The 19,519-nt window shown below is 38.9% G+C and overlaps 1 protein-coding gene and 1 long non-coding RNA gene across 5 annotated transcripts in view; both read right to left on the bottom strand.

Annotated features, from left to right (window-relative positions):
• The window catches only part of LOC122998761, a 44,400-nt gene extending 29,324 nt beyond the window's left edge, over positions 1–15,076 (bottom strand). For all 3 annotated transcript variants that reach the window (XR_006407499.1, XR_006407501.1, XR_006407500.1), the window contains exon 1: positions 14,862–15,076. This is a non-coding gene — a long non-coding RNA (uncharacterized LOC122998761). The remainder of the gene's footprint in view (positions 1–14,861) is intronic.
• A 632-nt stretch (positions 15,077–15,708) lies between these two features.
• kif26ab (kinesin family member 26Ab) overlaps positions 15,709–19,519 on the bottom strand; it is a 66,732-nt gene continuing 62,921 nt past the window's right edge. For both annotated transcript variants that reach the window (XM_044375483.1, XM_044375484.1), the window contains 4 exons: positions 19,168–19,361; positions 18,200–18,223; positions 17,866–18,016; positions 15,709–17,772 (listed from right to left, as the gene is read on the bottom strand). In XM_044375483.1, coding sequence (XP_044231418.1) covers positions 17,591–17,772; positions 17,866–18,016; positions 18,200–18,223; positions 19,168–19,361 — 551 coding nt within the window. In that variant the 3' untranslated portion in view covers positions 15,709–17,590. The remainder of the gene's footprint in view (positions 17,773–17,865; positions 18,017–18,199; positions 18,224–19,167; positions 19,362–19,519) is intronic.

Here is a 19,519-nt window from a genome sequence, read left to right as displayed (position 1 = left end):
CCAAGTGAACGCACGTAAAGCAAAGGTAGAGCACTGGAATAACAATGAATTATATGCATCATCCTCCATCCTATTATTCTAATTCTTGCCCCTACGTCCTGTGTTTGGGTGTGCTGTTTCCAGGCCCTACGGCCAGGATGTTTTAATCTCTTGTGCCTGGCCTGGGGCCATGAGGCCGACCCTCAACCCTGAGAGACAGGTCTGCTGACACTCCTCTGCTCGCTATTGTGAGGCTGTCAGATCCCTCTCTTAAATCCCCAGCCCACTTCTGTCTCCTTCTCTCCCCTGAGTGGGTGTAATTACATTAAGGAGTCAATCTGAGCTCAACCTTCCTCCATCCAGATCTCCATCCCGTTGCATATCTTTGCATTAGCTTTTCCATAATCCTGACCTAGGGCAATAATAATGACCTGTGTTGAAGGGGCCAACACAAGACTTTGCTCACCTTGTCTAGGAGAAATTGCTCACTCCTAAAAAATATGAAATTAATAATTAACTACTTAATGTGTTAGGTGTTTTGCTTTTTCCTAAATGTAGTACAGTTTAGGATTTAGTCAAGTTTTCTGCTAAAATCTGTGTTGTGCAGCTTCAATGGGAAATGGATAAACGTAGACCAGATCTATGTCTGAATAGGTAAAAAAAAAAAAAAAAAAAAGAGCTGGAATATTATTTATTGAATGAGATATAGACTGAGAGGTGATGTTATGACAAAGGAAGGTTTAAGTGGATGTCAGTGAAAGATCTCTGCATCTTAATCTTCCTGTGAAAGACAAAGTCAAAGGCAAAGGGAGGTGTAGCCATGCTCTTTATAGATAAATTATGTCTTATTCAATGCAGAGGGGTTGGAGTTCACCATCCTAATCTGATTTGGGAATATTCACTCAGCTTTATAATTGCTTTAGCACCCAACCTGTGGTTGTAATTACATCACTTGGTTAATATCAGCATTCGGCTACTGTTAATCTAATTCAGTACGAAGTGGGTGTGCATTGCTCGAAGTTGTCTTAATTGAGTTACAGGCTATCGTTTTCAGCAAATTCACCCGGATTTCCACAGCTCTAAATGGTTGATTTGCTGGTGTGTTAAGTCCCTGAGGAAATCAGAGCCTGATCAGACATGAAACTAAAGCGACAAAAGAATTGCTGCATCAAAATAAAACATTAATCATCGGTTTTCCAGCTGATTTATAGCATAAATAATTAGCTATTCTCTTTTTTTTCATTACAGAGGAGCAGCTCAACAGAAATTTAAAGAATGAATATCTTACATGCAATAATATATTGTAATACAAGCTTTTGAATTCCAGTTTGTAGCCATTTAACACTGCATAATGAATTTTACATCACAGCTCTGATACTTCTTTTACTTGGGTTACAATAACACATTTGACGATAAAATTGGAATTCTATTCAGCATTTCCTTTGCAATTTTATGGAGCTCTGATGTTTCAGGGATAATTGTTCTGTCCCATATCTGTCACTGTTTGAGTGTTGTTTGACTGTTTAAGTTAGGTTTCAGGTTCATGTTATAGAGCTGAAAATCTATAAAACGGTTACTTGTATGACAGAACAATGCGTATTGTATTTTAAAAATGCAAACGAAGGACAGCTGAGGAAACACATATTCCACTTGTATGTATGAATTTTATCTCTTGATAGATCAAACAGTGTTGCAGTCCCATGTTCAATCATGTACAACCCTACTGAATAATTCCTAATAGGTCTTTGATAAGGATGGAGAGAACAGTACTGTGCATTTGAATCATGTATGAACATATAGAAGTATAGTACTCAATGCATTGCTATTGGTAGGTTCTAGCACAAAGCTAAAACACCATTCCGCTATTCTCCTTATAGATATGCTTCAAAATATTTATCCATGCTTTGCCTTTGCAGGGTGAAAGCTAAAAATTTTGCTTGGTTCCTCTCCAAAAACAAAAGCCAGGTCTGTGAAGTAGGTTGGCATTGTGGTGCCCCCAAGAATCCACTCCAGACCCCCTGCAAGGAACCTTGTCTGAAGTTGCTCTGAAGAGAAGCCTGCCTGCCTCATTGAGGCCCTGCTACTCCATATTCATGTGTGGATTTCGGGGGGAAGACTCACTCATCAAACACGGCAAAAAGTCTAACTCAAAGCGTCAAAAAGCCTCCTTTTTGTATATGGGGACCTGTTTGATGTTTGCAGGGGTGCATTGTCATGAAAAATAAATAAATAAATCTGGCACACCACTGTGTTCTCTGTTGTGTTGCAGAGAATTAGTCCGCCTGAAGTTCCATGTCCATAAAAAATTTGCAGCACCTAAAGGATTAGCTCTACATATTTTTCTGTAATGTTTCATAGTGACCTAATACTTACAGTATGTGCAATTTTACAAACAGTGAGTTAAGGTTTGCTATTTAGAGTTCATACTGTAATATTTAGAGTAGAAAAAATAGAAATCCCCAAATTTTGACAAAATGTGTAACACAACATGAGACAACATGAGCCAGAAATAATGGTACTATGTAGTCCAAGTGACCTGCAGTGATTTAACTAACCAATTCTTCAAAGCTTGAAAACCTAAAAACAAAAAGTATGTTCATGTAGAGGTGATCGTGGGTGTCATGAGTGTGTTGCTACAGGTATGGGTGAGAAGATGAAAATTAAACCTGGAAGTCTGGTTCGAAGGCTTGTCAGATGCAAAGACACTGCACAACAGTTTATACTCTTTTGAGGCAGGGTTTTACAACTCTCAGTTACTCTATGATAAACAGTATAATTAGCATGATGCTACATGCTACAAAATATCATATCTGCTGTGCTTCTGACATATTTCCTTGACCAGTTTAGTGCACTGCCAGATGATGTTGCTCTGCAAGTTCATTCTGGCTCAACTTTCGCCAGATGACTGTGTTTGGTCCCTGCAGTCGTCTCTCTTGAGGAGGAGCTTGAATTTTTTGATGCAGCGCTATTGTTGCTCTGAACATATCTTAAGGATACACATGGCATGTTCATGCGTGTCACAAACCGAAGTCATTGTGGTTATTATTCAAGAACACTCCAGATGGTTAGAAGGTCTTTTAACAGGCAACAATACACACCAAGCATTTGTCCATGTTTCGTGGCTGTGTGTGGCTTTGTCAAAAAGGACAAGAGAGAGGAGAGAGCTGGCCACCAACAGATTGTGAAAATGTCCTCAGTGCAGAGTCCAGCTGCTGATTGTGCCATTTAAAAGTATTTTGCTTTTACTCTTCTATTCTTTTCTTCTTCCCACAGAGAGACAAAGAGGATAAAATATGCATTTTTGTTTTTTAAAACAGTTTCTTGTCAAATTAGTTTAAACAAACACACTGTAAATGTACAGGTCACCATTTAAAACTCGATTTAAATTTAGAAACTGGCTATTTAACTTAGAATATGCCCCATCGATCTTTTACATTTTTTGTGTGAGATCCAATTTTATCGTAGTTTGTAGACCATTCAGTTTTCATCATTCTCAAACATCTTGCAGCAAACCCTGCATACATGTTCTACAGTAGTTTATCAAAAGGGGATACTGGGAGTTCAGCGTGTGCACTCATCTTTCAATCTAAAAAGATGTCAGAGCTTTTCTTCCCCATGCTGAGAAGGGACAGTCTTCTAAGGGTTATAGTCTATTGCAGCTGTGCATGAGTGCCTGTCAACATCTCAGCCAAGATAAACTGTGTCTGCAAGTAACTGCATTCACTCTTGTCACATGAGCCGTTTTAGGCTGTTAACACTACTACATAACAACAACTGCAGTGTTACGACAGACCAAATCAAAGTGTAGAACAAGCAACTAACCAAGAACCCACAGTGTGTTTCTCTTCTCAAGTATTGTTCGTCTTCTTGACTTCCGCCAGTTGTTATCGTGTTACCTTCTTTATCAGAGCATTTGGAGGTTTTATGGTGATGTGATTTATATGGGCTTGTGGCACATTAATGATGCCAGGGAGTCTTGCCTGCCATCCATATTCATGAACAACTGTGTTTGGGGAGCTGCAGAGATGGAAGGAGGAGGAGGGACTGCCACACGTCCGCCAAAAGTCTCCCGAGCACAAAGTCTGGATGGTGGAGCGGCTGAGGCCTTGAGTTCACATGCCTGTAGGCATGAGCCCACCTGTTCATCCAGACTAGTCACATTCCCAGAGAGAAGATCAATGATCATGAATGAACAAAGAAACAACATGCTGAGATCGGATATTCAATGTGCAACTGCTAAATTCAAACCTAACTTAGTGGCTACTTGCAAAGGATACCAGCAGACTAACAATTGTTGTATATCTCGTTATTTTTTTGTATTTAATCAAACTATGTGAAAATTATTTTTTTTAAGTGCAACACTCTAGGTCAACGTTTTTTCATTATTAGAGGGCACTTAATCAACAGCTAATTTGCATTTTCACCCACACTTTGTATTACCAGAAGCATTTTTGGAGCTGTCCTTGTCACAAGAGGATCTTGTTTACTGCACACTGTAGTGAATAGTGTCTCCTTGTAATAGGAAATACAATTTACACATATAAAATCTGTGTGAAAAGCTGTTTAAATTATCTGTTTCTTCTAAAACAAAATGAGTTAAAACCAAAAATAATACGTTTATGGAATTACAAAGACAGGACATGACACAAGTGCTTATGTGGGGACAAGTAGTAATAATTTATCTAACAACCACCCTCTTAATCCACTCACAACACATCCCTCCAAAATGCAAACCTAGACTGACAAAGTAACACTGCAGTTTGCAGTCACAGTAACCAATTTGGACAGTAAGACACAATATAAAGCCTGAAAGCTTCATGTAAGCCAACTGCATCTCAAGAAACGGAATTGCAAACAAAAAGGGATTACAGTTGCATAATCATAAACAGCATGACAGTACAACCTAAAGCATATATATCACAAAGTAATTGCTTTGTAAAAGTCAGTGAAAGTAAAGGTTGTTTAAGTAAAAATGTCAAATGTGTAATTTTTGCCTATTAAAGTACTTAACTCTGAGGTCTGACGCCAATTTAAAACTACCATTCATTGTAGTCTATATCAATTGAGAATGCAGCAGGATTTCACGTCCTATTAGCAATCATGACCTAATCAATGAGCTGTGCCTTAAAACAGCTGACAGTTAATTACGAGGGCAGCTCTGTCTGTGTGCCATGCCATTCAGGTAACCAATGGTAATTAAAGAGGAGGAAGAAATATCTGTTGATGGTTGTTCATACCGCAACGGAGGCAGAGCAGAGTGAATCGCATGGATACTCCCGGGTGAGGCCTAATTTGCTCCTGAGCAAATCAATAAAACCATTTCATCTCTGTTGCTATGGAACAACATATACTAAAAACACAATGAACGTTACCTTGGGGAAATTGGCACCAGAAATAATCTCACTGCTGCTATTTTGAACAATGTCTTGTTGCTTCTTTCGGCAAAAAAAGAGGCTGAGCGTTGTCAAGGACATTATGTTTTGTTCTATCCTCAGATGGGTTTTGCATCCAGTTTCATTATTGTAACAAAAAGGGCCAAAGTCAAATTATTTTCCTGTACCATACTACAAAACAAAAAGCATGCACTTTGTTATAAGCCGCCTCTTGCTATATGTCAACTAACCAAACAAATGATTCTATTCTATGATACTGATCATAAAAAAGGAGGTTGATTGCTAGTCTCTATGATCTTAATACCTTTGGGAATCTGCATAACTATACCATCCTCCATATGGGGCTCCACAAAACAATATAACTATAAAAGAAAATAATTAACAGTGGCCTCATGTAGTATAAAGGCCAGCCATGAATCTTTTGATATCCAAAGATCTTTGCAAACATACACGTGCAATGACTTTGCATCACTGGAAGTAGGGCGGGGCAATATGGTCAAAAAATAAAATCTCAATTGTTTCACACTCGGACTGAAACATCATATTTTTTTGGATAATTGTGCAAGAATAATGAAATACCTGCAGCACCTGCAAGACTGCCATCATTATACATAAAATACAGGTTATCCCACACAGCTATTGACTGTCAGTAACAGATGCTTCAACTAGAGCACGGTCATCTAGTTGAATAATCCATTTCAGTACAGGCAGGGCAGAAAAGTCACCTTTATAATGGACCTGCTGTTGTTTGTGCTTCTAGACACATCAGCTTGATATCTGCTGACTGCTGCTAGCTAGCATTAGCTCCCAGCCCTTAATCCAGAGATGATACCTCGTCAACAAACACAAACTTAGAGTGCAAACTAGTGTGCAGAGTCATTTCACTTCAATCTTTCACTCTCATAGATGCAATCTTTAAATTCACACCAAGTTAGCCAGAGACAGCTAGCCACCTGGAGTCACGACAGTAGCCTGCCGTAAACTGCAGCAGGTGTGCGCATGTAGTGTGACAAAGCCTGTCGTGACTCAAAATGGATAATGTAGCAGCTATCAGCTATGTTCCTTTTTGACTAAAAAAATCCTTTTTGTGCATATTGTAATAACTCGGTTTTCATGATTTAGACATTTTACACATCTTGCAAAAACAAAATTAATTAAATGAATTTGATATATTGCCCAGCTCTAACTGGAAGGCAAGACTGACATATACTATTTTCAGAAGATAGCATGGACCTCTACAACTGTATGAAGTCTAGTTTCTTCCTTGTTTGCTCATAATCTCTGTCAGTCTTGTCCACAAAACCAAGCTGTTAGCCCTCCTCATTACCACAGTGGTGAGAGGTCCTACAGTTGGGGTGTGAGGGGAGTAGATGTGTCTCTCTCTGACAGGTCAAAGGGGTCATACTTTAAAGTGAACTAGATGAAAGCTGTAGTTGTGAGCTCAGGCAGCAGAGACGACGTTGTTGACGTGGAGCGACTGCTGGCAGCCATATGTTTCGACCTGTGGACGAGGGTCTTCATGTTGAAATGTCAGCACATGAGGGGGGCCGGGTGAGAATGCCATACCTCATCGTGGCTGTGGTCGACTTTCAAAGTTTGTCACTCAGAAGTGAAACTGAACCTTGGTATGCTTCATCTGTTTCTAATTTGTCTAATGCAGTAGCTGACTGTGAAATCAGAACTGAATGATTGAAGTAAATAAGGAAAAAGAATATTTTAAACATTATTTGTAAAATATGGAAATTATTGTAAAGGTGGCAACAAGTGGCAACAAAATGCTTTTTTAAAATTTAATATCAGATATTTTAAGGGCAATATATCTTATGTAGCTCTTTCTAAGGCATCTGAAATAGTATTTTTCTACATTGTTTATTTGAATAGTAGACAAATGGTTTCTATTTTGACATAATTGCCAGCTTTAATGAGGCACAAATCCGACACGAGTAAGAATGATCCAGTACATCAGTAATTCAGAGAACAAATTTATTCTCCACCTTTTTTGGCTATGAATGAATAGCAGTAAAAGAGAGGGGGGATTGTAAAAGCCTGCCAACCAACTCAAATAGGCAAACAGCAGGACGCGCGCTCCCTGCCAGACAAGCCGCCATCACGGCAACTGTTGCCACGGCGCGGAGCTGCCAGCCTACGTTTGATTAGCGAGTGTCTTGGATGTGATTGGCTGCAGTATGAATGGTGAGGCAAAGAAGGGTCTTAAATGTTGTGTAATTAACCTCTTCACTTGCACATACTCCACTTCAGACATCACAACTACTGACAGCCTCCTGTCAGCAACCTGCACCAATCAAGCTCTAATCTGGGAGACTGAGAGGGAATACAAAGACGGCGTTTGGGCTGTCACCACTGTGGTGTTTATGAAACTGTCTGATGAGACAATGCACTGTATCTCACTGAGACAATGAAGGGGCCCCTTAGTGCTGCAATGGAAACGCCCCAGGAAGAAAAAACACCTTACATCTATAATCATCATCATCTACATGTGTAAATGAAAACAGCACACCTAATCAAAAGGTGTGAGTGAGGAGCACACAAAAGCATGGTGGATAGAACAAGGCTTTGTATGATTGGTGGATTAACCCAGAGGCTGGACCATGACTAGTTTGATTATATTTTTTTAGTCACGGTAAACATGCAAACTGTGAATGCGATACTAGTGGTATCACAATGAGGTAAAGTAAATGTCAAATACAAAAAGGAGTGGGCGGAACATCAAAATATCTTCCAGCAGTACTGCTAAATACCAATTACATTGCAATTTCTTGCATTTCTTCCATTGAAAAGGAGAAAATAGCACCAATTGTGACAAACACAGTCCTCAAAGCATAGATTTTCATTCACATACTGTATGGATCGCAATTAAGTTCAGATGCTGTGTGATTTAGTGTGCAACAAGCTTTGCTGTACACCTTGCTTCTTTTTTTGATGGTGTATATACTGAATCAAGTCTCTTCAAAGTTGTAATATCCATCTAATTAGAGCATTTCACATCATCATACAGATACAAAGACAGTTATCATTGTATTTTCATTTCTGGCAATTTGTTGCCACATCTACTGTTTCTGAGGCCTGCACACAACACCTCAATTTGTTTTTCCAATTCCAAAGTAAGAAAACAAATCAAAAGACTATATTTTGTTTGAGATGTTGCTTTAGAAGGATTTCTCACACTTGAAGGTTTGTTTGTGTGCAGAAAAAAGCCCATTTTCACAGAGGTGGACAGTTTGATTTCTCTGGGCTTTGATTGCTTCTCAGAAACCCTTATGCATCAGATCAAACGCCCCCTCTCAACAAGAAAATGGTTCATTCTGGTGAAAAGGGAGAGTAACACACATAATTCTGCTATCCAATGAGTTTTAGGAAATCCAATTCATCTTATCAGTAGCCATAACACAGACCTGAAACCACATTAGCCATTGCATTTTATGAATTACAGTTTCAAAAAAAGAAAAGACAGAAATCTTCAGAAATGCAATGTTCTTGCAATTTAAACATGCAGGATCTAGCCACAAAAAGGGACGGGATGGAAGATCAATGACTTGCCAATCATAGTCAAGTGAATGTGAAATCATCCAAGCTGAAAGAAGATGCTTTACAATCACACTCTAAAATGTGTCCTACAATCTGCTGATGCTGATCTCCCACACAGCCTTTTGAAATGCAATCCCCCAGGTGGTAATCCTAGTATATTCTTTTACTACTAAAGGGTCACTTGAGAACCATTTGGAATAATAAAAATTCAATCAGGTTAAAAAGTCATATTATAAATCTCATTTAAATTATTTAAACATTTAAATCTTGCAGGTAAGGTTTCAATATGACTGAGTGCTACATAGTTAACACATGTCAACACAGCTAATTAACTCAATTTAGCACTAGCTACTATCACATCCTGTCTGACCTACCTCTGCAATGTTACATACATTGATGTGTAGTTTGTTAGTTTGACCCCTGATCCCCATGCAGAACACAAAGGTACCAGATTAAACGGTGTAGGGACCTTTCAGCACAAGCATTTTGCTTGCGTCCTTGGGCTATGTGTCGACTCAGCGGAGAGAGGAGCCACCCTGTAGCCACGGTTCTGCTGTCCACCAGATGGTTGCTGCTGGGAGCCAGCTAAGAGCCTGCCTGGTGGCCACTGAAACTTAAATGTAGAGGGGGCTGTCGGTTATGAAGAAACCTCTTCAGACAGACTAATTAAAAGGGTCTTTTTCATCACGCCTGCCCATCTGTTAAGAGAGCACAACCTGATGGAATTGCTGGCTACTCAGTTTCACCGTGCAATTAAAAGCAATATCTCAGTGAGCACTTTTTTCTGGGATTAAATTATTTAGCTTCTTCTATGGGAATAATTATTTTTTATGGTCAGTGATCTCCTGAGTGCAATTTGTAGATCTTTAAAAGAGCTGAAACCTTTAAGAAAAAAACAAAGACCTGCAGAGGAGAACATCAAGTCATTAACCTGACCATAGTGTACTGCAACATACCCAACAATTGATGTAATCAAGGACTGTATTTTTTCTGCTCAATTGTGTAGAAGCTTTTTTTTGTAATCATGAATATTCATTGTGTATTAACTCCTCGCATCAGTATTCTAAAAGCATTTTAAAACAGACTTTCTAAACAAAGCCTTTATGTAAATCAGTGTTATCTACAAGGAATCTGGACCAAGGGACTACAAGAGCACAGATAAAACAAGGTCAGTGCATGAAGTGGAGAAAATGATTCTGCTCATCATTCTTTGACAAGGTCAGTGCATCACGTAGTCACCAAACCATTGACTGTTGCATGTATAACTAGCATTTTGAATCACATACTGTAGTCAATTGTGGTCAAGACCTGAGCAATGACATAAATGACATAAACATAAAAAAAAATGTAACGCTTCATCTTGGCCAAATGATAAAAACATTCACTTCTCCTGTGACTGATTCTTTCACCGCCAGTTTCAGACGCATAATAAATGGGCCAACCCTGCCAGCTTACTGTCAGACAGCATCAGAGACTGGCTGTGCGTGCGTGAGTGTGCGGGTGTGCATGTGTATCCTCATCATCTAGATACTCATTACTTTGCCAGCTCGCGGGTCAACACACAACAGGCCATTTGAACTCATGACCCGCATCCCGCTTCTCATTATTGTTCAAACCACATAGGCTGGTTGACGACTATTGGAGTTCAGTGATAATAATACAAGGGAGATGATTCACATTACAGTATGTACCAATATGCTTATTTATTAGTGCTATATCATGTACATCATTACAACTTATATTGGCAATCTCTGCTATAGTTCCCTAGCCTCTCTTACCCCTGACGCTTGCTAAATTACACACAGTAAATAAGGTTAAATCTTCAGTGATAGATCATTTTAAGTTGTCTCTAAAAGGCTAATTAATTCACTTTCACATTATGGATTGCTTTGGTTTGATTTACTGCCTGTAGCGTTATCTTAGCCTAGTGGCACGTTGTTGGACTTGTATGGAAGCCCACCCTGAATTTACAATACATATGGCGTGGGGAGAGCTTTCAGGACTATACCTCTTAAAGGTTTCTGTCTTGGTGCAAAACTCCTCGCACATGCAATCTGTTTTGGGGATGTCAATAGTTACGACCCCCCTGAAGTACGAGGCTGTGTGTGAGGCTTGCATCTTGCCTAGCCTCTGATAATTTAAGGACTTTTCTCCATTCCAGCTTGTTTTAATTACTGAGAATAAGTGGCAGCATTTGGTCAGCTTTATGGGTCTTCTTCAAAGAGCAGGCTTGGTTTAGACAGACCAATCTGTGGGACTGCAGAGCTGTAAATCCAAAACTGAGCAACCACTACCACTCACAGTGCCAAGGGTAGATGCAGGCAGCGTAACAGGGGCGGAGCGGCGGCATAGAACCTATTTTCCTTTAATATATCTGAACCAACAATTGACATTCAGTCTGACTGTAAAGTTGGAGGTCATCTAAAATGATTAAAGCATGACATGAAAAAATAGCAAAGGAATTTAACAATCTAAATGCATTTTTCTTTGAGAGATTTGGACTTGCATCTGTAGGATTTAAACATCTTTCAAGTGTCAAAGGGGCAAAAAGAACTCAGTTACAAAATGACCCAGTTTGACTGGAGAGACTACTTCGAATAGTGCACACACTGGAATGTAACGAGACGATAATGGAAACAAAGACTTAAGACATGAAGAAAGGGAAAGATATCAAATGGACTGAGAATTGGAGTGGATTGGGATTTCTTTTGAGTGAAAACTATGCAACGGAGAACTGAGAGGAGAGTTCCAACACAGGGTCAGAGCTGGGTTTGGGTGAAGGGGAGGAAGGGGGGGAACTCCTGACTTTTCAGTGAACTCATTTCTATTCCCATACAACACACCCAGCTCCCTGCTAATGATGAGAGCCCTGAGGCGAAGTGGGCTAGGATGCATGGGGCTCACTGTGCTCAGCACAGACTCAGCAGCCATGAGGCGTCTGCAGCAGCCCTAGCCAACTGTTTTCACTCAGACTCCAACTTCCTAAGAGCAACGAGGTACAGCCTGAGCTGACAGACTCGGGAGTGATTTGTCAAAGGCTTTTACTGTTTGCCAAATTACTGCAGGCTGAAGAATTACTGAATATTGATATAAAAATGATTAAATTCTCTACATTTTTCTTGTTAGTCATTGATTTGATTACCTCTGTAGGTGAATTCTGTCTAATAGTCTTCACTGTGTGTCAAAGAACAACAAAAATTAGTGAGCCTGAAAGCAAAAAAAATCACCCAACTAATTTGATTGGAAATAAAATGACCGGCCGGTCTTGCCAGTCAGCCAAATTAACCTCTTATGTTTTTGATCAAAACAGAATTAACAGGGAGAAGACAAGATATTATTGCCCAGCGTGGTGCACTTTCAAGTTGAACACATCCACTCATCTATAGTATATTACTCAACAGGATGTCTTGTATCACACTGAGCAAGCGGCCTCCTGATTCAGGGAGTAATTAATCACTCTGGACCTTCACCAACTGTTTTATCATATTTTCTTTGTATCAAATTCAATATTTTAACAATTTCACCAATTTGCTTCTGCTGATTCCAGTTCATTCAAGTTAGACAACTGTATATTCTCTCACAGGGAGCTCCTGATCTGACTTTCAGTCAACATGTTGCACCAAAAAGATGAGTGAACTGCGATGGAGACATGGATGTTTTTTTTATTTCTTTTATTCACAACATGTACATTTGTTGGGAGTTTGTGAGATAATTTATGGGTTTCGTTCCCCCCCCCAAAAAAGGACTCAAATCTGTGATGTCAACAATGGTTACAAATTGTTTCTTGCTATTACTGTAACCAAGGTGACAGTGATCACTTGATTTGAGGTTTAAAACAACAGCGCAGTGTATTTTTAGGCCAAGAATTAAAACTATATCATGTTGATTGTAGTGCCGCCATCTCATATAAAGAGCAGAGGATGTTGGAAAACTTTAAAAGAAATATTGAGGCGGCAGGTGTGTGGAAGAATACCAAAAAGGTGATGTTTATTAGCAAAGATATTAATGAAACAGCGGTGAAAATTAACCTTGGGAAATTCAACAGATAACTGAATAAAAACAAACATATAAATTAAATGCAGCCTGACAGCAAGCAGCTATTAACTCTTCCCTCACTCATTCTACCTTATCAGTGACTGGCCTTTTACCTTCTCAGCCTCATCTAACTGGTTACTACAGAGTGAGTTAGACTGATTCAAAGCTTTCAAAGCAACTAGAACAACACTGATGTAGACTTTCTGTTACTGCACACAATCACAATTTTCTATGGGCACACACGCACAGACAGAATGACATTTACTACAGAACAGTTTTATCCTTTCTGCCTCAAATTGACAGTGACTCACTGCTTGGTGCACCTAATGATTCACACCTGTTGTCAGTCACTATCACTGATTTGTTAGACAATCTACCCCACCGTCACAAAACACTCTCAAAATAGAAACACATCACAGCAGGGCCCCATTCTTTGTACGTAGATACCTAGGTTATCCAGATTAGAAAGTTAAAAATTTGACATGTGTCTGGATTTTTAGGTTTTTCAAAGCTGTTTTAAAATTAATCTGGAACTGTTGTCATAGCAACAAGTCCTTAAACCCAAACCTGCTAAAGTGCAGGCTTATTGACAGTTACCTGGATCATCACTGAAACATTTTAGGGTGAACCCCATACACAAACTCATTTTCAGATACAGATGTCTCACTTTCTTTTTTGATTAAATGAATGTTGATATAATTATGATTTTAGATGAGAACATGCAGGTTATTGATAAATCATTAGGATCTATTGGTGTAGTTATCTCCATTTAATTTACATAATAAATAGTTATCTTTACTTATACATGATAAAATATAAAACTGTATGAAAGTTTGTACACTAAAAAGGAATCAATCCAAATTTACACAGGGATACTCTGAGCAAAAAGACATTAACTCACCTAAAAGATTCAGACTTGCAAGACCAGTGAAGCCAGAACATAAGACATTTAATTTGACATTTGATCACTAATATGTATTTAATGATAAACTACACAACTCACTATGTTGAAATATGTCTATGCAATAAAGACCTCTCTTTTAGTTTAGTTTTTAGTAAGGTTTCATTGTCATGGCAGGCTTATGATTAACACTAACACTAATTGTTTAACAGTGATGAAAGTGTGGAAACAGTGGAAACATTGTGGAGCACAATGTAGAACAGCAGTAACAATGCAGAAACACACATAAAATGAGATTTATGTCCATTAATCTATTACCCCAGTGCATGCTGGGGGGGTTCTTGACTCATTAAGCCTTTGTTATTTATGATAACTTCATCCAGGATTAACAAATCAATCCTCAAACTGCATTCAAAGAATCAAATTAACTGGATGAGAATTCACAGGATTATTTTAGTCTGATTAGTCAAGCCACGTTTGAAGAACAGGCCCCGAGACTGAAGCCCTTCAACAAAATCTAACATTGTGACAAACACAAACTAACATGAAAATTGTAATTTATTGTCTAACATTAAATTAACAGAAACATTGGACTGGAATTAATGATAAATAAACACACACAAATAAAACCACTGGTAATGTTGGGAATCAGTGAAAATGGAGATGAGCAACTTTCAAACAACGACATGATATGATATGACACGTCTCTTTTGTGTATGGTGCAATTGTAGTGAAGCTCATGCAACAATAAACTTGTGCTGGACACATCCACTGTTACCTTCTTGGAAAAGAGTTCGACTTATTGAATTATTTAAATGCTCTGCGCACACACACCCACACACACGCACACACACACACAGGTGCTTTCAATTATCCTGGCTGATTACGCCGCTGCTCAGGTTTGAAGTTGGACAGAGCTTAGCTAGAAATGAGGTTTCCAAACTCAGTGTAGCAGTAAACAGTTTTGTCAGTTAAAGCAAATTGCAACAAAACATTTTCTTTCTTACCTGTAGTGGTATCTAGCTGCTGTAGATAGTTGTTTTTTTGTTGTTGTTTTTTGAGTTATCCATTTTATTTTTGCCATCATCCCAGTAAAATGGAGGTGAATGGAGTTGTGATGTGAAATCTTGGACAACAGCATTTTCCCAGAAACAATTTTTCAGTTACTCTGGCTAATCCACAGAACATAATGTGAACAATAAGAACTATACTGCCGAGGAAATCTGTCACTAAACTGTACAATGTGTGTCCAGGTGCAACGGGAGAGTCAATTAAGCACTTTGACACTCCCACACAGTCCTGAAATGAGGTAAAATCTGGCAAAGAGAAACAAAGTCTCTGTTTTGATGTCCAAATTTGGTGTCTAGGATCTTAATATTGGCAAGACCTCCATATACTTTGGTGTTTCATAGTTAATTTAGATTCAGAGTCCGAAGCTCATGATGTTTTCACCTCTTTTTAAATTTTTGTGCAACCAAACTATTTTAAAACAGCATTGTTAGCCTAATATCTACAGTACCACATAACAACTACAAATAAGGTGTGCAAAGGTTAAGTGCAGTTGTTATTTTAGTGTCATATACTAGTCAACATTTCATATCTTACACATTAATGAGTGAGTACAAGGGATATATTGTTTGCAGGACCTAATATGAGACCTAATATAAGGCTGATTGATTTATCTTTTTTATTTTAAACAACAATTCAGTTATTTTAATTATAGATTTCCCTGAAGTGTTAACATATGCACAAATTTCATTCAGTTTTATCCACTTTGCCATGGCGTGGAAAAAAACAATCCCTTGAATACAGAATATGTGAACTGGGGAAAAACATTCAACTCTGAATCATCAGTAAGAAGAAACATTTTATTCACAGGTACTGTAAAAGTAAAACACAAGCTGCCGTATCATACATTTATACACAGGGTTTGAAAATCCTATACAAAAACAAAGATATTCGAAAATATGGGTTTTGATATGAAATATGACCTTACATATAATAATTTCTTGGAAAAAGGTCTTGGTTTGGTAATAGTTATTTAATTTATGAGCCTAACCCCACATTAGTGAAAACTGAAGTTATTGTAAAAAATTAGAATGGTAAAAATGGAGTAGAAATCATTCTTAAAAATGATTAAAAAATCTCATGCAGCATCTTCAGAGAGGGCCTGAGAGAGTACATCTTTGTAAAAGAAAGTAAACAAATTCATATTTGTCATAGATATAGAAATCAAACACACCCAAATACAACAAAGCCAGTTTGTTTTTCTTAATCATTTTCACTGATCATCTTTGTTCTCTCTGTCAGCCATTTGATTCCTAACAAGCACATTATGGCAGCTACAAAGAGCTGATATCATGATTGAATTTGCTAAACAATGTCACAATCATTTGCTCTTATTTGCTGCATCATTTCACGGGAAACCATTAATTTGAGAGTCTTTTACACTGGACCAACTTTGATAATTTGCCTATACGAAAAAAAAAAGAGTAGGGGACAAAAGAGGTCAAACTGCGTTGCTGCCCTTAAGTCAGTATTGAGGTTCTTACAGTAGTTGCAGTAAATGTATTGGAATGCATAGGCTTTGTAGCGCTTGAAAAAGGACCATATAAGAGATCAGTAGACTTGCGCTATCTCATCTGTGCCCTTTTGTTTTACAGTGTATAGATAGCTCCCAGTCCAAACCCACTTATGGAGGAATTGGGCTCACTGATGAGCACTGCTACCAGTGAAACCCTTCATCATTCTATCCACGTCGGCTTGTGTAGGGAAGGTTAGGCCTCTCAGGGTTGCATCGCCACATACTGAAGCACCAGAGAGAATGGCTGAATCAAGAATAATCACTCACTATCCATCACAGTGGCCCTCTGATTGATATGTTTTGGCTTAATCTCTCATTTTCAGTGAGATAAACATGGGCAAGCACAGCTTGAATAAGCTCTCCGTCCCCCAACATAACTGCTGCTCTACCTTAGTGCATCCACTGAGACCCATTTTGATCAAGGCAACTGGAGGGAAAAACATTCACTCAACCTTGCAAGCTTTCACAGGCCAGCTGGCAGGCAAAGAGTGACAACAGCAAATGCAGCCCTCGATGAGATAACATAGTCCAGTTTGAAAATCTAGAAAACTACAGAACCAGAGAGTTAACATAAGGCGCAAGAGGCTGAATGAACATGGATAAAATGCTGTGACTGAGGTTTGAAACAGAGAAAAGGCAAAGTCTGGGAGCGCAATAACATTAGCTTATTGCTTTTTCTTTTTTCCTCTTTATTTTTTCCCTTGAAAAGATATTTGTACACACCACATAATCATATAAATACACTTTACAATGTAATATAAAATATTTTTCTTAAAAGCAATATGTTCAGGGTTTGGTTCAGTATGCTTAAGATACCTGCACCATATGAAAAATAATGACTCAAAAGAATAAAAAAGGCACTTCCAGGTGTTGTTCATTGACTCTTGAGTAAGTGATGGCTACTGCTGTGACATATATGTAACAGCATTTGTGCTCACGTTTCGTTTCTCTGCCACTAAAACATGTCCTGGACAACGAGGCACTGTAGCTAAGTGGTTAAGATTTCCTCTGTTTTCATGCAAAGATCCACTCTCATCTCATCTCTGTCTCTTGTTGCTCTTCATTCCAGTAATATCTATAAACTGGCTGCTACATTTCATCATCCTTCGTCTTCTCACTTCCTCATTTCTCCACGTCAACTTTCTTTTGTCCTCAGACTTCGACTTCACGCAGTCCCTCCTGCGTGCCAGGTGTCGCCATGCTGATGTCAAAGCACGTCACCATCATGACACGGGACTTGCATAGGTTGACACAAAACTCTAGCTCCTCTGTGACCTGTGCCAAGGCCTCCAGGTACTCTGGAGACTCTTTATCCAAATTCTGGTCCACTTCAACTGTTGAAAAAAAGGACATTAATGTTTAGTTAGATAGTTTGTCACTTAAGATCCCTTAAAAATGTGTACATGATATTAAAAGAAGTTACTTACACTCTCCTGTCCACTTGCTTGGATCCATCATCAGCCGGGATTTGGTGTCTTCCAGCTCCTCCAACAACACCTCATGCTTTGCTCTCAGTTCCCTCACTTGCTGTTGCCTTCTTTCCAATATCTTCAGCTTACTGTTAAAATACAGCAGGCCCTGAGAGAAAAAAGAAAGATAATTGAATACAGTGTCCATGTACAATCAAATTAAAACTTAAAAGTGATTTTAAAAAGTCTAACAAGCTGTGTTTTACTGTAAATTTGAGATTTTGCGAGGTAAAAAGTCTTCCATTTCTGCCATTGTGGTTTACACTTCAGTCCCCAAGAAAAATAAACTTACCTTGTCAACATCCTGGAATGGTTGCTGAAGGAAAGATTGTAGGAAAACAGAAAAAAACAACAAATTACAATGTTGAACAAGACAGAATAGTATATCAACAGTATATAATCTTAATACATGTATACATGCAAACAGTGAGTGAATATACACACAGTAAACTCAAGATATTGATGTAAATGTGCAAGATTCCAATACTAATTTCAAAATGGTAAAAGGGAAAAGCAGTTAATTATTTGTCGGTCTGGCAGTGATGGCTGGCAGGGGAAAATTAAAGATCCTAATTGAAAGTAAAAATCAAACTACTATCTAGCAGATTTAATATCTTCTTTTAACAAATCCCTGTCTGGCTGTGCTGAACTTGTGGAAGCAGTTAATGAACCACAGAAGAGGAGTCAGCTATAAAAAGCGATCAGGCAGCCAGTGATGAGTGCTAGCGGTGAGCTGATTTGGGATGGTGTTGGGCTTTCTTACATTCATCACACATTCCCTAACCAATCTCCTCAGAACATCTTTTTCATTTTTACTTCCCCCACATCACCGCCGTCTTCAGCTGTAAGTCGAGTCATCACTCATATCCAAACCAATTAACCCTCTTCAGTAATTGCCTCCTGAACTCTTGACATTTCTGAGGAGGCCTGCCAAAATACCAAGCTATGGGAACCTCGGCACAGACATTTTAACTCAAGGATTTGCCACTGAGCTGACTGAAGGTCAGACGTCTGAGACATATTATTCCTGTCTTGTTCTTTAAAAAGAAACTGGGAAGAAGTGAGCGAAGACATTCCCACAAAGCAAGTCAATGTGGCACATCTTGAGCATGTATGGGGTCAATGTCACATATGCAAAATATTGCTAAGGCTTAGCAAGTTGGATTCATACAGTAAGACCTTAACCCAGACATTACATGATCCAAAGTTCAGCACGATGAACCACCATGCAGAACACGTCAGGAGTGACCCTCTGCTCACCTCTGTGGTTTCTTCCTGACGTCGCCTCTGGAGCCGTTCCACATCATCGATCTCATACACCTTTATCTCAAAAGGCTCCTTCAGTGGTCCAGACATAGGGGGTAAGTCCACCCACTGGCCTGCTGTGCCCACCTTCTTCCCCAAGGAAGAGGTGTCTGGTAGTGGTGCCGGGATCAGCCGTCTTCTCTGGAAGCCTACAAAGTTATGCACACGATCAGACAGGTACCAGTTACGTTAGTGACATACAATAGTATTATTTGCTGGGATCTGTGAGTAAATATGTATGAGTCTCACTCTGAGATGTAAAGTGATGCAAGGCTTTACACAGGCCAGCCGAGTTGTGGTGATTGCA

This window comes from Thunnus albacares, chromosome 15 (genome assembly GCF_914725855.1).
Source record: "Thunnus albacares chromosome 15, fThuAlb1.1, whole genome shotgun sequence".
In the NCBI taxonomy this organism is placed as follows: Eukaryota; Metazoa; Chordata; class Actinopteri; order Scombriformes; family Scombridae; genus Thunnus; species Thunnus albacares.
This window is presented reverse-complemented; position numbering and strand designations above follow the sequence as displayed.